The 19,390-nt window shown below is 43.1% G+C and overlaps 1 protein-coding gene across 3 annotated transcripts; it reads left to right on the top strand.

The window, feature by feature from the left end:
• The first annotated feature begins 147 nt into the window (after positions 1-147).
• invs (inversin) lies at positions 148-19,387 on the top strand. 3 transcript variants are annotated; one of them, XR_013779002.1, is made up of 18 exons: positions 148-250; positions 5,791-5,890; positions 6,626-6,792; positions 8,127-8,300; positions 8,906-9,073; positions 9,197-9,377; positions 10,461-10,570; positions 10,710-10,881; positions 11,550-11,705; positions 11,798-11,919; positions 12,277-12,384; positions 12,480-12,586; positions 12,667-12,876; positions 13,609-13,805; positions 13,970-14,049; positions 14,325-14,543; positions 15,118-15,269; positions 18,521-18,607. XR_013779002.1 is itself a non-coding variant. In XM_079342948.1 (18 exons), exons 1-18 carry the CDS (start codon positions 248-250, stop codon positions 18,793-18,795), a joined length of 2,901 nt encoding a protein of 966 aa, XP_079199074.1. In that variant the 5' UTR covers positions 148-247; the 3' UTR covers positions 18,796-19,387. The 3 variants fall into 3 exon arrangements, 2 of the variants coding, with proteins under 2 accessions (XP_079199074.1, XP_079199073.1); XM_079342948.1 differs by adding an exon at positions 18,680-19,387 and having other exon boundaries at positions 6,629-6,792; positions 13,970-14,543; XM_079342947.1 differs by adding an exon at positions 18,680-19,387 and having other exon boundaries at positions 13,970-14,543.
• Positions 19,388-19,390: the final 3 nt, after the last annotated feature.

The following is a 19,390-nucleotide window of genomic DNA, read 5'->3' as shown; positions in this document are numbered from 1 at the left end:
ATCACATATTTTAAACTCACTGGTTTACTCAAACACAGCCTCTACCTGTAATCACCATGGTACCTGTGTTATGCTGGCAGTTAATTGTGTGAACAGGTGTGCTGGTCTCAGTAGGTGAATGATCCTCTTTCTCTGTCACAGCAGGAGCCAGGATCAGGACAGGAAGGGGACCTGGATGTGGATCCACACCCTCCAAGGATGCTTTGAACTGTGCAACATCTGCTGAAGGGTCCCCCTCAATGCAGCTATGGTAAAAATCCACACACACACACACACACACACACACACACACACACACACACACACACACACACAGCAGCTATCCAAATACAGTTTAGGATTTCTAATCTTAAAAGATTATTTATTGTTTTCTCTATGTTTTAGTTTGGTCTTCACTACATGTTTGTAATCCTTTCTTTAGAGTCATAACCATTGACACTGTCTCTAACTAAATTAATTTTGTTTGCTGTAAGAGCCTAATTGTTAAGTAGATTAAGGTGGAAAGTTGAATTGAATCCCGGCATTAATATTTTATGAGCTAAAGCTGTCCATAGGGGGTTCACAGTGTGCAAGCATCTCACAGATGGAGGGAGATTTCTCAATCTCTGTCTGAATATCAGAGACAGAGAGACAATGTTGGCTGATATTCCTTCAAAATAAGCATCAAAATGTTCAGACATCTTTTTCAAAGGAATGTGGGGCTTCGGTTGAAGTAAGAAAAAAAATCAGTCGCTGACTTATTTTGACAGTGTTAATTGTGTTATACTTGGCAGTGGTACACAGTCTTCTGGTATAATCCTTAAATTAGTAGTTTTTTTGGCAATCCTTGCTCTTTGCTGCTGTAACACTGTAAACGTCCCCATTGTGGGATGAATAAAGGAGTATCTTATCTTATCTTAGCACTTTTATATCTGATGGTAAAGAAATAAAGTATAGCCTAACTCAACAGTAAATATCACAATCAGGTGTACTGGTATGTTTTCTTGCAGAAAATAAGCAAAGATATCTGATGTTTCTCTGAAAGTATTATAGTGTAAGTAGATGACGAGATAGAAATGAGTTATTACTCATAAGCCTGGATATCCCTTTTCATGGTGTGTAGTATTAACAGACCGTAAATATACAGTCATAAAAATGGCAGTATGAAGTAAATAAACGCCTTTTAAAAATGACTCCAGCTGGAATGGAGGACTTTGTATGAGTGGCGTCATCCAGAAGCCAAAACTCTTTAATTAACACTGATATGAGGTTAAAAAAACAAGTTTCTATTTACACTTGAGAAGCTTTCACCTGCATATATTGGCCCTTGTCTAATTAGCACTATTGATTCGACCATCCGTATTTCTAGCGTAAACATCAATGGCAGAAGGGAATCATTCAGTTCAATGTGCTTTTTTGAAATTAATGTAAAGAAGGAAAAAATAACCAAAGCGCCAAGCATGAGTATTTAGGATTTCTGCAGTACTTCTGTCATAGGACAATGACACTCTATTTCAAACATGCTTTTTTTGTACTTATGACGAGTTACATCCGTTCATAACTTAACAGTACCTTGTAATGCTCAGTCAGCACACACAATCCTGCACCCCTAATTCATCTCTCAATGCTCCCCTTTTTTATTTCCTTTTTTTCCCCCTTTCCTGTTTTTTAGTTTTCACCATCTTACTCCATTTTCAATTGCTTCCATTGATTTTTATGTTTGTATTTTTTTTTTCCAGCTGATTATGTCCCTATACTGTGATTTGCTGGTGGGCACATTGCTCGCTCCACTTTAATTGGACATTTAATTAGATCACAGTTTTAGTCCAATTAGACTCAGTAGTGTCAGGAAAAAGGATAGGGAGGGGAGAAGAGGAAAAAGTCCCCAAGCTGGTCTCCGTCTCCCTTCCCCCGTCTCATCCTCTCCTCTTCCATTTGTTCTTCTTTTCTTCATCTTGTCTTTTTCTGTTGGCCTTGCCCTATCTCTCTCCTCCCTCCTGAGGGCAGCTCATTAGTGATGTAATGGGATGACACAAAACACACAGCTCCACTGACTCTCAGAGTGTCTCCAGAAGGGCCTGAACCACACATTTGTATGTTCTGTATGAATTCTTTAATGTTTCCTCTCTTTTGGTACCAAAACTATGAAGTGGTACACAGAAGGGTTTTTAGTGCTTTTCTAGCACTGCGTGCCAGTCTGCCAGTCACAGAAGTATCAACCAAGCCATACTAACACACTCAAACATTAAAGGCATGCTGGGCAGAATTTATTGACACAGTGGAATGCTTCATTAGGATATCACTACACCTAATGAAACTCAGATGAGCCTCATTATTATCAGAGCTTGCTTACATGTTGCTCAAATGTAGGGCTATTCTGCACAAAGGCTCCGCCCTATTTCTGGTCAAAGTCCCCACACAGAACTGCAACTCTACGCATAAACAGCACTGTGCCCCTGTGGTCAAATACATAAGGGGTAAATGTAAACACACACAAACACAGACGCCCAAGTGCATGCCAGTATGCACACACTAACATCAGGTGTAACTCCTCAGAGGACACGAGTCAATCTCTGAGTCCCTGAAGCAGTCACACCCACAGGAGAGAGATGGAGACTCAGCCCCCATCAAGTCCTTTACACTCCACACACACACACACACACACACACACACACACATGCTACACTTTATATCCATGTGTTCCCTCCTTATGTGTATAAAAGTGTGTGTTTGCATGTAAAAAGTGTGAACGGCAGGCAGCAGGCAGGGGTGTTTTAGCCACAGGCGTCGCTACCTGACCCCCATGGCTGTGAGATTGACAGCTGTGGTCCCGCCTAATTGCATTACTCTCCCAGGTGATTGGCTCTCACCCTGGGGGCTCATTTGTCAGGATGCATTGTGGTAATGATGTAAATTAGCAGATCTATGTGTCACTCAGCCTTCTAGCCCCCCTGCTGATTGGCCCTGCTGTGCCCAGGGGCTCGGCCACCAGTTGAGAGAGCCAGCTCATTGGTCCTTGGGGATCCAGGAAGTCCCCCAGAAATAGGGCTTTACAGATTGGGCATCCCTGTGGGCTCATATTATCCTTCCTCCCACCTCTCTAACTGTCAGTCAAAACACAAGGACTGATCCCTGCAGCCTCCATCTCCAAGCTGAAACTTAGAAAGACACACACACACACACACACACACACGCACACAGAAACATGTAGAGGGAATGGGCACCTGTAATCGCCCCATGTTGCCACACTCTGCTATAACTTCATAAAAAGTCTCTGTGGGTGTTTTTATGTTAGCTTGTATAGAATTGAAATAAAGGCCACAGGCTCAGTCTCTGTTCCCCACTGCTTAGCCAGCATGACCTAGCTATGTCGTCTGTCAAAAGCCGACACATTCACTGTGATAGACAGCTAGAGATATGCACACAACACACTTTACACAAACATACTGTACATGCAAGAACGCTTTGACTCCCCAATCTCTTACCTGTTTGTCTCAATTGTGCGTGCGTGCGTGTGTGTGCGTGTGTGTTAAAAAAAGAGACAGAAGCTTGCGGTGTAAGAACTTTGAACTCCTGTTGTGTTGCTGAAAGCTTTTGTGGCAGTGTCTGGATTCTTTGTTACACTCACTGCAGTTATATGAGGCCAAATATGAATAAAGACTAAATAATGTCAGCATCAGCATGAATCAATACTGATACAGATGCACAATCACCTGGTCTGGACCTCAGCCGGTGATCAATAGTTTACTCTGAGTTATTGTCTTCATATTAACAAGTGGAGCGCTCCCTGAGGAAGGAGTATGAATGGCTAAATGAGAGCAATCCAACCCTCTCTACATGACCTGGTGTTGTTTTTACACCATCCTTTGTTTGGTTTCAGACACTGCATCACAAAAACCTTTTTGGCCAAATTTGGATGCACTGTAGGTGTTTCCAAAACATTCAGTCACTCATGAAACTCTAATTGCCTTCTCTTAGCGGTATGAATGTCCTGCACAAAGATTCAGATATTGACGCGTGTGCCTCATGTCAGTGTTCTGTATTGTTCCGATTTTTTTCATTTTATTCTGCTTCTAAAATTGTTAATCCGTCAATTCCTTTTTTTTTTTTTTTTTTTTTTGTCGCAGCTTGGGACTTTCATATTGATTCTAAAAACCTAAATAACAAGAATATAAAGTTCAGAAAAAAGTTTTCAATTCTAAGTCTAGCTTAGCCGTCTTTGGAAGAAGATGGCATCTGTGCATATGTTAGATATTAGCATTTGCCAACTTTGTGAGGATGTGCTCATGCGCGTGCATTTCTGACTCAGTCATCATTGTAAATTAGAGATGCTTGCGGTTGATTTTGGTAAAACCCCCGTAAAACTTCTCTCTCACGGAAAATCACTTCCCATGACATAACACATGTGCCAAACAAAAACACGCGCACACACACACACACGCACACGCAACCCCACACTAACACACACCTTTTAGTGCTACACGTAACATCCCTCCCATCCTCTTTTATGCGCACATAGACCTACTTTGCAATAAATGTATTAACTAACCTATATTAAGTCTCCGGCGCTGCTTGGCAGAGCGTGAGAAAGCAGCAAGCATGATGGGTAATTGCCATGCTGCACGCAGTGTCTACAGGAGCGCTCTTTATGAGGTGATGGTGGGGGAGGTCGATGGAGGACACTGGAGTCTTTCCTCACTGTTGATCATTCAAGTTTTTTCACCAGTTTAAAAGTTCTCATGACTTGGAACCATCATGTTTAAGTTTATTAGTGTTATGTGTCTGTATCAGCTGTATTTTATGAAAGATTTGTATACAGGGAGTTTCATAAGTGGTGAATCAAATCTATTCATGTGATGGTTAATGAAAATGTCTTGGAGAAGTCTCAGATTGTGGCATGAGTTTGTGCCTCCAGCATTTATGTGTTTAGGGGCAATAATTGATTTATATGTTGTGCCCCGCAGGGCTTGTTCCACATCTCTAACCCCCCCCCCCCCCCAATCCCATACACACACACTCACACATGCACCCACACTCACCCCATGCACACACACGCACACACACAAACACACAGCAAGGCATGCTGCAGTATTAATGAGACATGAATAAGACATGAAGAGAGACCCCCCTCTTACACCGCTCACACAGGGTCTCCCTCCTCCCCAGCTGCTTCCTGTCTGCAGATTACCCAGCTTTCACTGGGCTCTGGTTAACTGGGGCCAGGAAGAGATTTAGCCCCCTCAGCGGGAAGAAAACACACACTCATACACCCACCACTGCACACATATACACTCCTTACTGTGAGCAAGCATTGATAAATATCTGTTTAACTGTAGGGTTGAGCTTCAGGTGTTTGTCTTCTGTCTGAAATATGATTCAAGATTAAGAATATAGATTTAATTTTTGCTCCTCATCAGCTCTTATTTGTTAATTATGAGTAATGAAAACAACCTGTTGGAAAAATTGCAACCGTTTTGCATATATTTAGTTGATTGTCGGAGAAAACGCAAGTCAAAAAAATACATCTTGTTTGTGTGTATTTTTTGGGATGACTTGAAGCAATTTTGACCGTCTCTCTTTTGGCTTATTTAATTAGCAGTAGCCATTTAAAGATGTCTTCGTATGTCATATGCCGTGGAATAAGGGGTGAACTGAGTAAGTGCTGCTGTGTTGAGTTGTTGGGGAGCTTGGAGCCAAATAAAGGTAAAGGAAACCGTCTAGACTGGGCTGAATGTCACTGAAACTCTTGATAAGTGAGCTGAGTCAAGTTTATGTTGCTGCAGGTTTTGACCTTTTATGTTTGTGTTGCAGGCCTCGGCGACTTCTAGCCAAGGAAACACCTCTCTGGGCTCTCAGGTTCATGCTGCAGCTGTCAATGGAGATAGGAGCGCCCTCCTCAAACTCATCACAGGTGGGTTGGACACCAGCCGTTAAACATATTAAACCACTGGATAGGTGACAATTGTTCAACAAACGCCTGATGATCTTTGGAAGTAGCCTTTTTATTCACAAGGAAGTGGCACGGTCCTCCAAGTTACCAGAGTTACAGTGTTTCTCATAATTTGCTGATGCTACAAAGAAAATAACCTTTTTTCCTCAGAAAATATAATTTCATGTTCAACTTAAGCAATAAAATTGAATGTAATAAAGATGCCTTTGAAAGCGTGAGTAGCTCAGTTGGTAGATAATTAGAGTTTTATTCTGAGGGTTCAAGTCTCTGTTCAGGAAATAAGCTAACATTTGTAGTGGCAGCAGTAGCTCAGTCTATAACAAGACGGGTTAACTGGTTGCCAGTTAAAGTCCCTCGGTGGACCAAGGAATGGAATGCGGGACTAGAAGCTCGAGAGGTGTTAGTCCACTTGCTCTGCATTGCAGATGTTCCCTTGAACAAGGCATGAGCCAGGCCCTTTGCTGCCCCTGCACTCAGACAGCTCTGCATTAGCACATATCTATCAGTCCTATAAGTACATGAGTTTATTTTGAGCCTGTGACTGGTGATCATGAAAGCAATTCATTACAGCCACATACTTGTACTTTATTTTTACAGAAATGCAAAAATGGTATTGAACTAATCTTGGCCTCTTATTTACCCTGTCATATACCTTCCATTGTGTTTCTTTTTGTCTTTGTATGTGTGTGAATGTAGCAGAACCCTCTCTGCGGGACCGAGAGGACCAGTTTGGTCGGACCCCTTTGATGTATTGTGTGTTGGCTGACCGCCTTGATTGTGCAGAGATTCTGTTGAAGGCTGGAGCCTCGGTCAACAAGACCGACCACAGCCAGCGTACGGCTCTGCACCTTGCAGCACAGAAGGTGTGGACATACATACAACATACACAGGTGTTCTAGTAATGATGTTTTGTTTTTTTCGTTTTTTTTTACAGCACGATTCAAAACTATAGGAAGTGAAAAAGGATAATAAAGACTCCCGAAAAATAAGTCTTTAGCTCAAGAAAGGTCTTGAAAAGTGTTTTAGGTAAAGATCGAAAAGATAGAAATGAAGCAAGCCAAGTTTTTCAGACAGATCGTTCAAAAGTATATTATACAAAACACAGGATTAAGTGTGAAGAATCAGTAATGTAGAATGATGATGAAGACTGACTGATCTTAGACCTTTAATGGAAAAGATAGAACGTTTGTGTCCATCAACTCCAGTGGGAAGCCAGTGCCCCCTAGTGGCTGTAGTTATGGCCTGAGGGCTCAAGAAGGGGACTGTAAATCCTGCAACACAGAGGTTTTAGCTGTGTAATACACTTAATTACATTGTACTAAAGATTTCTTCTGCATGAACAAAATCCCATCTCAAACCTTTTTGCCACTGAAACCTACAAGATCTTAATGTTCTTCTGTCCAGGTGACAAATGTACGGATGAGCCAGACCAGTGGAACAAATAGATAAGGAACAAAAAAATGTGTCTTAAAAACGGCTTTGTGTATTGAGTCCTTTTAAATGGGACTGGACTTAAACAGAAATATATTTAATATAAGAAATGGTTAAGTTATCTGTTACCTGGGTCTGTGTCATAGATGTGTATGTGTGTGTGTGTGTGTGTGTGTGTGTGTGTGTGTGTGTGTGTGTGTGTGTGTGTGTGTGTGTGTGTGTGTGTGTGTGTGTGTGTGTGTGTGTGTGTGTGTGTGTGTGTGTGTGTGTGTGTGTGTGTGTGTGTGTGTGTTGTGGGATGCTAGTGATGGGAAGCCCTGTCTCTTTGACATCTGATCAATAACCGGCTGAGACAGGCAGAGAGGCCAGGGATTACCGATCTAATTGGACTGAGAATAGGAAGGACGGGAACACACACACACACACACACACACACGCACGCACATACTATCTCACAGTTCTGATGCATACTCACACACAAGATAGATCTGTCAGACTGTGGCTTTGTGGTCACAGGATGGCAAATATGCGAAATTCACTCACGTGGGCATGGTGGCCTTGCCTTATAGCAACGGATGTGGCACAAAACATCACCTGCTTCAGCAGATTTGACAATGATGATGGAAGGACTGGCCGTGTTTTTGCTGTTTAGTGTTCAGCAGCTCACCACAGATCCTGAACTGAGAACGAAGACAGATGACCTGTGGATGTAAACAGTTTATGCGTGTGTCTGATTAGGAATCTGTGTTTTTTTTTTGTGTTGCAGGGGAACGTACGTTTCCTGAAGCTGCTGCTCTCCAGGCGTGCGAACTGGCTGCAGAAAGACCTAGAAGAGATGACGCCCCTCCACCTGGCCACCCGACACCCTTCCCAAAAAGCCCTTGCCCTCCTGCTCAAGCACATTGGACCCGGGGAGGTTGACACACAAGACAAGAACAAGGTGGCACAGTACAGATGCACACAAATTAGATTGTTTGTCTTCCCAACTGTCTGCAGTCAGAAACCAGCCAGTCTGCTTGTCTGACCAATAAGAAGCACAGCGATAACTGGCTGGCTGAAGACGGTTAGGCAGTAGCAGCAGGAATTTGAGGTCAGACACACTTGAACACACAGAGAGGCAGACTCAGTGAGCGATTTAACAATATGTGGCTTTGTCCTGTGTTCTGCTGATGAGGCCGCAAAGACACACAGTCTCCTCTGTCTGTTGGAGCTGACGTGTATCTGACATCAGTTAGTTTTGTAATAATCCAATATGCATCATAGTGTCAGATGACAGTGGTTTAAGCAAATCTCAGAATAGCTCATTGGCCATAATGGAGGGAGTATCTGGACTACAATCTCAGCTGGATATTGAGCTTTTGTAGAGTATGCTGCCCTCATATTTCCTGGTCATTATAGGAAGGAGTAACTTACAAGTAGTTTCTACAAATTTCAACAAATATGAACACCTCGAACCCATTACTGGTGTTCCCCTCTGTTTTAATTCCATTCATGACCTATGTTTGTGGCATTTATATCACTTCATTTCCTTTTTTGTTTGTGCAGCAAACCGCTCTCCACTGGTCAGCGTTTTATAACCGACCAGAACACGTGCGCCTCCTGATCAAGCATGACTCCAACATCGGCATCCCAGACAGTGAGGGCAAGATCCCGCTGCACTGGGCAGCACATAGTCAGGAGCCCAGTGCTACACAGACTGTCCGCTGCATACTGGTAAACGCTTGAGTGCATACACACACAAAAATACATTTTCAAAATCCTTCTCCGTCCTCAGCCATCAATGTGCATGTCGTCTTCCTTTTTTGTTACGTGGTGTGTGTGTGTTTGTTGGAGTAGGAGGCTGCTCCCACTGAGTCCTTGTTGAACTGGCAGGACTATGAGGGGCGGACACCCTTGCACTTTGCCGTTGCCGATGGAAACGAGGCAGTGGTGGAGGTGCTGACGTCTTACGAGGGCTGTAATGTGACAGCTTACGATAACCTCTTCAGAACACCGCTGCACTGGGCGGCTCTGCTCGGTGGGTGAACACACATCCTGTAGGTGACCTAATGCTGCCTTGTAAGACAATTGCTCACATAAAGGAATCAAGGCTATTTGGACATGCAGACAACTTTCCTGAAAAGTCTAGTTTTGTTTGAACGTGTTAACCAAATTGCCATAACACAGGGGTCTCCAACAGGTAGCTCGGGGACAGGTTTCCAGTAGCTCTATAGGTTGATCAACCATGTAGAAAATAAAATATATTATTTGGCCCATAAAAAGGTGTATAAAGTTCTAATGTTTTCTTGGGTCTTGATGTGAATTTTCAGTTACATATTTGACTATGTGACACATTAACAAGTGTAAAATATTCATGTTTTCTCCTTGGACCTTAATATGATTTTAAGATTATTGATATGCCTTGGCTTATTGCAATTTCACACGTGTATAAACAGTAGCTTATTTCAGCTAATGTGTGCTATATAAATAAATGAATAGCGATGTGATGGAAGTATCTCTTGGCCACTTTCATTTTTTTCAAAGGAGCTCTCAGATGTAGAAAGGTTGGAGACCCCTGCTGTAACATATTACTATGTTTTGTTTATTTGTCACAATGCTAGCGGCGCTCAGGGAGATGATGTTTCTGGGACCGTTGGTTGGTCAAGAAGACTGAAAAATCTCAACATGAAACTTTTGGGACTCTTAACAAGTGCCATTGTTTAAAGTTATTAAAAGAAAAACCACCCCCCTGACTTGTCATCGGTCTCAGCTTCAATTTGTGTTTACTGCTTATTAGCTCATCCTCACGGTAAACATCATACCCTTCTTAACTTGCACGGTAACATCGTCATGGGAGCAAAGTATAGCTGACAAACATTAGCATTAAGCTTACGCCTATCCTGTAGCCATGTGCAGTTTGAAAGGGACTCTTATGTCCAACACAACTTGTTTATAACAGCATCAATTAAAGACAATACTTATGTACTTCTTAGTTAAGTTTTTTGTTTTTGCTTCTTTGCTTTCACTTTTTGTAAACCCTTGGAGATCTTTCAAGTGTAATATAGTACACATTAAATTATTTCAAATCCCACACGTTAACTTTTTTAATTTTTTTTTTTAGGCCATGCAAAAATAGTCCACCTGCTACTGGAGAGAAACATATCAGGAACAATCCCCTCAGATAGCCAAGGGGCAACACCCCTGCACTACGGGGCTCAGAGCAACAACGCAGTGAGTCACATACACACTTTACACATGAGGCTTGAACATCTGCTGAATTACAATCCTTTATTACTACCCATTACTTTTTTTTGGCTCTTCATGATGTACATGAAATAAACTAAAACTAACTGTCCTCCTGCATGTGTAGGAGACAGTGGGTGTGTTTCTGTCACACCCGTCTGTGAAGGATGAGCCTGATCTGGAAGGGAGGACAGCCTTCATGTGGGCTGCTGGAAAAGGCAGCGATGATGTCCTCCGCACCATGCTGGACCTCACCCCTCACATTGATATCAACATGGCCGACAAGTATGGAGGCACTGGTGAGCACCTGAGAACAGCACCTTTTTGTCTGTTCTAAGTGTGTATACCATCACATTTCTTTTAGGCTAGCTCTGATGACGTCACAGGGGATTCCCCTTAGGGTGCTCGAGTGACTGAGAGGGAAGGAAGTGATACTGTCAGCAAAATAAGCGTGAGCTCTCTGAATAGACTCCCTCTACTGCCAGCATTGTCCTTTGACACACATGCAGACACACATGAGTCTCTGCCTCACTCTGACCCCCAGGCGTATAATCTCCATGGCGATAGCCTCTGCTCAGCCAGGCAGTCATTGTTTATGCATGCATAACATGCATGTTGAGTAATGCTAATGAGACAGTGTGAGGGGTAGTGAGGCTGACTGGTGCCCGATCACTTCCATGCACTTGACTCTAGTCTGCACTATCTGGGGACTGGATGGGTTGGGGGATGGGGGGGTTAAGTTTACTGCTCCACATTAAATGTCTGCCTGTTTAACCCCCCTAGTTGACCAGGCTTCAGCCACAGTTGAGAGAGACAAGAGGATAAATGAACAAAGAAGAGGCAGATGAGGGAGGAGGAGCTGCCATGAGCGTTTTATTATCCAGTTAGATTCAGGAAACAGTGTTCTTATCTTAAGGTACTTGGTATTTATGTATGTATGTGTGTGTGTGTGTGTGTGTTCACACAGCACTCCATGTGGCCTCCCTGTCAGGCCATGTGAGCACAGTGAAGCTTCTGTTGGAGAGGGGAGCCATGGTCGACTCTCTCGACGTGATGAAACACACGCCGCTATTTCGCGCTTGCGAGATGGGACACAGAGATGTCATACTTACACTCATCAAAGGTGGGTGAAATTGATACATACATTTAGGTATGTTTAGACGTTCTGTTTGTAAATTCACTTTCTCAACTGAAATGTTTTCTAACAAAATAAAGGTTCTGCGCATGTGGATCTGGTTGATGTGGACGGTCACACGGCTCTGCACTGGGCAGCTTTGGGTGGGAACGCTGAGGTCTGCCAGATATTGATGGAGAATGGAATTAGTCCAAATGTCCAGGTAAAAATGCATCTTCTCAACATAGCCCAGGATTTTAAAAAGGATCTTTCAGTCAGTGTTAAATACTGTTACTGATACAAAATGTGAGCTTAAGCTCTCAGAATCCTTGTGCAGCACTATGACATCTTCCAAGAAATATGACAATTAATACAATTTTATACCTTTACACTAAAATATTGATTCGTCACATTTGCATGTGCTTGTCTGCTTTCTTTGCGACCAAGCATGGATTGTGAATTTGTTTCCCATCAACCTCAACGTCTCAAACTTTCTGACCACTGAACCATTGCGTTCCGAACTTCTTCTTTAATTGCTCTGCGACTGTGACTGTTTTTATACTTGACTTCTTCTGGACAGGACCAGGCAGGAAGGACTCCTCTACAGTGTGCAGCCTACGGTGGCTACATCACCTGCATGGCTGTCCTCATGGAGAACAATGCTGATTCAAACATTCAGGACAAGGAGGTAAAACAATGTACTTGTGCATAAAAAAAGTTAATGTTTTCAAGTCGCCTGAACACAGCGACTTGAACGGGTGCTCTTCTTTTATGGGTGCACAGGGGCGCACAGCTCTCCACTGGTCATGCAACAATGGCTACCTGGATGCTGTGAAACTGTTACTCGGCTACAACGCCTTCCCTAACCATATGGAGCACACTGAGGAGAGGTGAGGAAGGGTGAGACAGGGAAACGTAGAATTTGGAGAAACATATTTTTAAGAATGACATGTGCTTTGGTGTTGTGCAGGTACACCCCTCTGGACTACGCTCTGCTCGGGGGGCACAGCGAGGTTACTCAGTTCATGCTGGAGCACGGTGCTCTATCTATAGCAGCCATCCAGGACATTGCTGCTGCCTCTATCCAAGCGGTCTACAAGGGCTACACTGTCCGCAAGGCCTTCAGGGAGAGGAAGCAGCTCCTCATGAGACACGAGCAGCTGCGCAAGGATGCAGCCAAGTGAGACATGAGCACACACTATTACATAATACAGTTCGTACTCGCTTGTGAGCGTGTGTGTGTGAAGACATTTAGAGAAGCATCAGATTTGCTGTGACTTTGTGTTCATCGCTCAACTCCTGCCTCTGTCCCCATTATTTGTCTCCGTCTGTTTTCTGTCACCCATACGGGAACTATCACACTCTCTCCTTATCTATCTTACTCTTTGTCATCCCTGCACACACATACGTCTTCCATCCGTCTCTCTCCTCTGGGCTCACTCTCCTTCTGCCATTTGCTCTCCTGTCTCTTTGACTGCCCTCAACTCTGTAATTTAAGGAGAGATCTTTCTGCTTTGCAGGAGGGTTTTCATTCATTAAAATACTCTTCCACATAATCAGTGTAGACACTTGTCCCCATGGTTTTCCAGATTGGGACTAAATTCATCAAATTTTATACGCAGTTAAATTTGTTTGGCACACAGTGTATCTGTCATTTTCCTCTTTGTATTCAATGAAGTGTGTGTGACTATAATCAGTCTCATGATTACTCTTTATTGAAAGCATGGTGCTTTGATCTGATTGTTTAATCATATTATTTTACATAAACCAAGTGTGTCGCATGTGTAACAAAGATAACCAACATGAAAACTTGTAAAACAAAGTTTGTCCAAACAGTGAAAAACACAAACACGTGTTTTCGGTTGTTTGTGTGGCGCAATTCAGCTTTATGCTCTGCTTTCATTTTGTCCAGGAAACGAGAGGAAGAACAGCGGAGGAGAGAAGCTGTGAAGCGGGTGTCTGCAGCTCCTCCAGAGAAACGGAGGGTCCCTTTGGTGAAAACAGAGCAGGACAAGCTGTCATTAGTGAACATGATGGGGGACTTATCTATGAAGGACTCAGTGGTGGAAACCAAGAATTCACCCAAGACCAAAGAGGAGAGACACAGAGGTAAACATAAAACCTGCAGAAATATTTGTAATACACTGTAAAGTGGATTGACAGTTAATCATTTTTCACTGCATTCCTGGAGGTACATTTTTAAAACTCAACTATTTTGCATACACTCACTTACATCTTGTTCTCTTTTCTTTTATCCTAATTTCTCTCTGAAGCCCACAAGAAGAGATCCTCCAAAAGAAGTAGAGCAGTGGAACCACATGATACTCCTGATGCTTCAAACCATCAATGTGAGGTAACGGGTGATACTGTCCACAATGCTACCACCAGACTGAAGGAGCTTCTCTCTCCAATGAGCTGCAGCCAGCCCTCCACCCTTAAATCAAGACCCCCCTCCATGCCCAAAGTCAGGGACCAACCCTCTTCAAACACATTCATTCCTGTCTCTGTGACCTACCAAACTGACACTATCCCACAAGAATGCGTCCCTCTGAAAAGGAGGGACGCTCATGTGACTGTGCAGATGACCCCTGCAAAGACTGATGCCTACTCCTCTCTGCATAAACACAGAAACCACAGGGAGCAGACTTCAGAAAAGGCTGCCACCAAAGACAGAGCTCCAGCTCCCTCATTAGGAAGCAGTTCGTCTTTAGACCACAAAAGCCCTTCCAGGAAAACTCAGTCGGCCACACGTGCTATTATCTCAACACGCATGAACAGGGACTTCAACAAAGAGCATCGCAGAGCGAGGGACACGGCCGCACGCATCATCCAGCGAGCCTGGCGCAGGTGAGCGTACACGTTGTTACCTCGGGGATGTTCGGTAGCTTAAAGTTATTTGGCTGCAGAAGATTGGTGCTCCCATGTGGTGCCCACATGTTACCTCTTCCCACATACATGCCAATCTGTTCTCATCTGTGCCGTATCTCCCCCTCTCTGTGTTCAGTCTGGATGCCATCAACACTTTTTTGGGGGGGGGGGGGTAAGCGTGGGAGATTGGTGATACATGTAGGCAGAGGACAGACGGGCTATGATCTAGAGCTTTCATACTGGTTTAACAAGAGGCTAAAAGTTCAGCCGTGCTGCTGTAATAGCTTCCAGCAGCCTCTCGTTGCTGTTCTCTCACTCGTGCACACGCTTTGTTTCTCTTAAAAGCTGCCAGTACGCCGCAGGTTGCCGTCTGTTTCCATTCAGCTTCGCCATTATATTCTGAAAGTGCTGCCTATAAACTGCCTTAAATAAATACTTGTTTACTTTATTTATGCTCTGCAAGTGTGCAGACTTGCCAGCTTTCAGGTCTTTGAACGCTGTCTGAGATATTTTTATTGAACGCTAATGTGCTTGCATGATCGTGTGTATGCAGGTACGACGCAGGCAGACGGAGAGAGGCGAGGAAGCACAAAGAGGTGGAGTCAAGTGAAACAAGCCATGCCCAAAACAGGAAGAAGTTAGACATACGACATCAAACCACGAAAGTGGCAGCCAGTAAGACCTCAGTGCTACAAAGTATCTATGGTAAGATTTTTTAGGGGATTACTAATATGTATATATGTACACAAGCAGGAAAAAAAACATGTATGCAAGTCTCCAAACCAATTCAACAGTAGGAACCACCCACCACGCCTAAACCATTGGATTTATACTTCATGAGAATAACTGTAAGATTTAAATACAGGCCATACAGTACAATATTTATATTTTAATATGGACAACATCACCCATAATTGTGAAACAACCAAAAATGACCTTATAGTACAAACAGGTAGGGGGCGCAGTACAAACTGCGCGTGCTCCCATGTATCGAGCCTTCGTGCGGGCAACCCGGGTTTGTGTTCGACCCGTGGCAACTTTACCGCATGTCTCTCCCCACTCTCTCTCTCTCTCTCTCTACTTTCTGACTCTATCCACCATCCTGTCCATTAAAGGCTAAAAAGCCCAAAAATAAACCTTTTAAAAAAAAAAAAATAGTACAAACAGGTATTACCTGTGAAGCCTAATCCTAACACTGCTTCATTGTTACGCTAGCAAACATCAACATGCCAAATAATTACTTGGTTGTAGTCCACTACAAAGGCAGACTTACTTCCTCTGTGGAAATAAAGAGAGAACTTTTTTTTAAATTAATAGTTCATTAAAAAAAAAAGTCAAAATCAGAGTTGCGTCAGCTCTTTCTTCATCCAGACAAACTGAGAGTCACTTGTGTCTTCTACACGGTTTCTTTTGACTGAAAGCAAATCGTGCCTCCCTTTTGTTCATGCTGAAAGCAAATTTGAGATCTGGATCGAAATTGTCTTTTAAAATAAAGACACGGTTCAAATTGCGGCTACAAAAAGGACATGGTTTAGTTTACAACTTTAGACTTTTCTTCTAACCAGGATTGTATTTAAATTAGGAAATGGAATCATGAAAGGAGGATGGTTGTCATATCATATAAAAAAAAAAGCTGCAAGTGACTTACTTCAGGAACAGGAACCATCCATGTAAATGTCAAAATGAAGCTCAAGTCTACATACCAGGACAGTATCAGGCTGGTCGGCTGTGTTAAACCTCTGCTGGGGTTTCGCCCCACAGACAGGCCTGACCTTCATCACACATCACCAGGTGATGATGGGAGAGCAGGCAGATACCTTGCTGCGCCAAAACATACGCACATGCACACCTTCTCTGCCAACAGTGAGACAGAGAGATAAACCCTCCCCCCTTCTCTCCATACTCCTCGCTCCAACTTAACCGACCCTCCTGACGTGGTTGTCCCCTCCTCCTTCTCACCTCACCTTCCTCCTGCTCTCTTACTCTCCTTCTCGTTCTCTGACAGTCTTGGCAGTGTGAAAAGTTCAGAGCTGTCAGGGGGAATGTCAGACCACTGCGTAAAGCAATCTGCTAAACACACACACACACACACACACACACACACACACACACACACAAAATATAACATGGTGCCACACATATTAAGGGACTCATTCTTGCACTTTTTTTGGAAAAAGACACTTGATAAATAACTCTGGACTGGGTCACACTGCTCTCTTCATTCACCATAAACCATCTCAAATGTCTTCAGTAACACATACAAAGCAAACAAATATTGTTGCATCTTAAATAAAACTGTGTATCAAACTCTGATGTTTAATTGATGAAGAAATATCCATCATAAGTGCATTAACTACATTCAAATTAATAACTGTTGTTTTGAATTATCACCTCCACTTTTCTCCTCCAACACTGAAGTTACAAAATAAACGTTGTTCAAGACTAAAAACAAGCTTACAATTGGAGGGATCCATTGTAAAGTCCTCTGATATAACTACAATAAAAAAACAATTGTGATTTTTATATACTTCACTGGAGAATAAAAGATTAAAAAATAAAAACAGTATTCTATGTAGAGAGTTTTAAACTGGTCAAACTACCTCTCCAAATGCACACGGTCGCAGCTTTAACTGCCTTTCTGTATTCGACATTTTGTAACACAGTAATTGCGAGTTAGTTTGAAACCACAAAGGATTAAAGAATAAAATAAATATATAGGCTCCAGTGAGGTTTGAACTCACGACCCCTGGTTTACAAGACCAGTGCTCTAACCACTGAGCTATGAAGCCTTTGTTGAAGACATGTGTATCTAAATGACATTATAAAGACCACACCTCTGACAACTATGGGTATGGAGCCTGACCAGATCAACCAGTTACAGTCACCTGCTGGGTTTTGTTACAGAGACATTTGTCAGCGTGATGAAGGGGGTTCACAGCACGAATAACTATCCGTTCATGGGAGAACTTGTAGTTTGTAAGATGTCATGCCAAGCTTTTAAAATCAGTCTGTGGATTTGGATGAGGAGAAATAATGCCAGCTGGGGGCAAAAGTAAAGGTAGGACACCTGTTTGCTTCTCTTCCCTCATGAACATGGGGGAGTAGAGGAAGGGATCAACACCCTGATCCAGTGGTGTTGAGTCAACCCCAGACAGGGTATCTCACACTGCAGGGGTGTCCAAAGTGCGGCCCGGGGGCCATTTGTGGCCCTTGAGTGGATTTTTTGTGGCCCTTGACTTCAAATCGAAGAATCAGAAGATTTTGGCCCCAGGCCTCATCAGATGGCATATTTCGTTCTTTTTTTTTTCTTTTTCACGTTAGCGAGGGAGACCTATAAAAGCCTGACTATTCTTTCCAAAAAATTAGAACACAACAGTTTCCCACTGCAATTAGTTATTGTGTATTTACATTCTTTTTTGAAGAGGTCAAAATACAAAAAGTTCCCTCCAATATTTAAAAGACAAAAAAAAAAAAAAACCCTGTGGCCCGTGAGTGATTCTAACACGACAATTTTGACCCGCAAGAAAAAAAAGTTTGGACACCGCTGTCACACTGGCTCTGCATCCCGTGCTCCTGGTAAGATCCCTCTCTAGGTAGGTTTACAAAAGTTGTGCGAGTTTGATTGGCGGTGGGAGTTTGCATAGAGGAAGTTGGCCCTGAGACACCGAAGTTATCCATCCTGCCTTAGGACCAATGAAGGATTAAAAAGAACATCAATAACAAGGCTACAGTGAGGATTGAACTCACGACCCCTGGTTTGCTCTAAGAAGCCTATTAGAAATACTAAATCTGAAAGACTACATCTATGGCAACTATGGAGGTGGAGCCTGACTAGATGAACCAGTCAAAGGAGTGCCAAGGTTTTATTATAAAGCTGGTTGAAACTGCTCACGTGATGTAACTGCAAATCTAATGACGATGTCAATCATCACTTGCTTCTCTTTACTGTCCATTAGGTAACTCTATGGCCCGGCGAGGACGTTCACTTCGAGGTTCTCAGTCTCAGCAGCTCCTGGACCTTCCTTTACGCACACAGAGCCAGTGTAAGTGACAATACAAACACAACATTTTATGCACTGAAAGTCTCTAAAAGGTCATTATTGCTTATTTTGCAGTGAGCAGTATAGACTGTGTGCATCTGATCGACGCAGTGAATCAAGCCAGGCAGTTCTCCTACCACCTAAGACCACAGAGTGCCGGTCAGGGGACCAGAGGCCGAGGGAAACATTGAAGCACCACGCGCGCACACACGCGCACACACACGCACACACGCACTATAAAACACCTCTCATGTTCTTTGATGTTTTCTCAGCTGGCTGGCGGACTTACCTCTATAGAACTACTACACACATTGTTCTCTCAGTGTGCCAAGCTTTCTAAAATTAAGCCATATGACATCAGAGTCATGACCTCACAGGGTGGGGTTAAGTCTTCAAAAATGATGTGTGTAAAAGATAACCTTTCATCCATTGTGGAAGGAACACATACACGCACACAATCCCGCTCGTTCTCCGTTGCTCTCGCACACACACTGAGATAACCTTTCCCCCTGTTGTGGAGAATGAGGCGGTCTATCAACAGCCGGTCATACAGATATCCCACCTGCAGCTCTGGAGCCACACACACACACAGAGACCCACACACACACACATATATACAGTCTAGTCTATAATGCTTTCAGTCTTTAGAGAAATATTTACTTTAACCACATAGTTTAAATTCACCTTTATATGGTTTTGCACCAAAAATATTTGTTGTCATTTAGATATATATCTCAATGTCTTTTTTTAATTACAAAATAAAAAGGAATTCATACAAAGGCTGGC

Source organism: Symphodus melops, assembly GCF_947650265.1.
Source record: "Symphodus melops genome assembly, chromosome: 5".
Taxonomy (NCBI): Eukaryota; Metazoa; Chordata; class Actinopteri; order Labriformes; family Labridae; genus Symphodus; species Symphodus melops.
The sequence above is the reverse complement of the archived record's forward strand: the minus strand, read 5'-3'. Positions and strand labels throughout refer to the sequence as shown.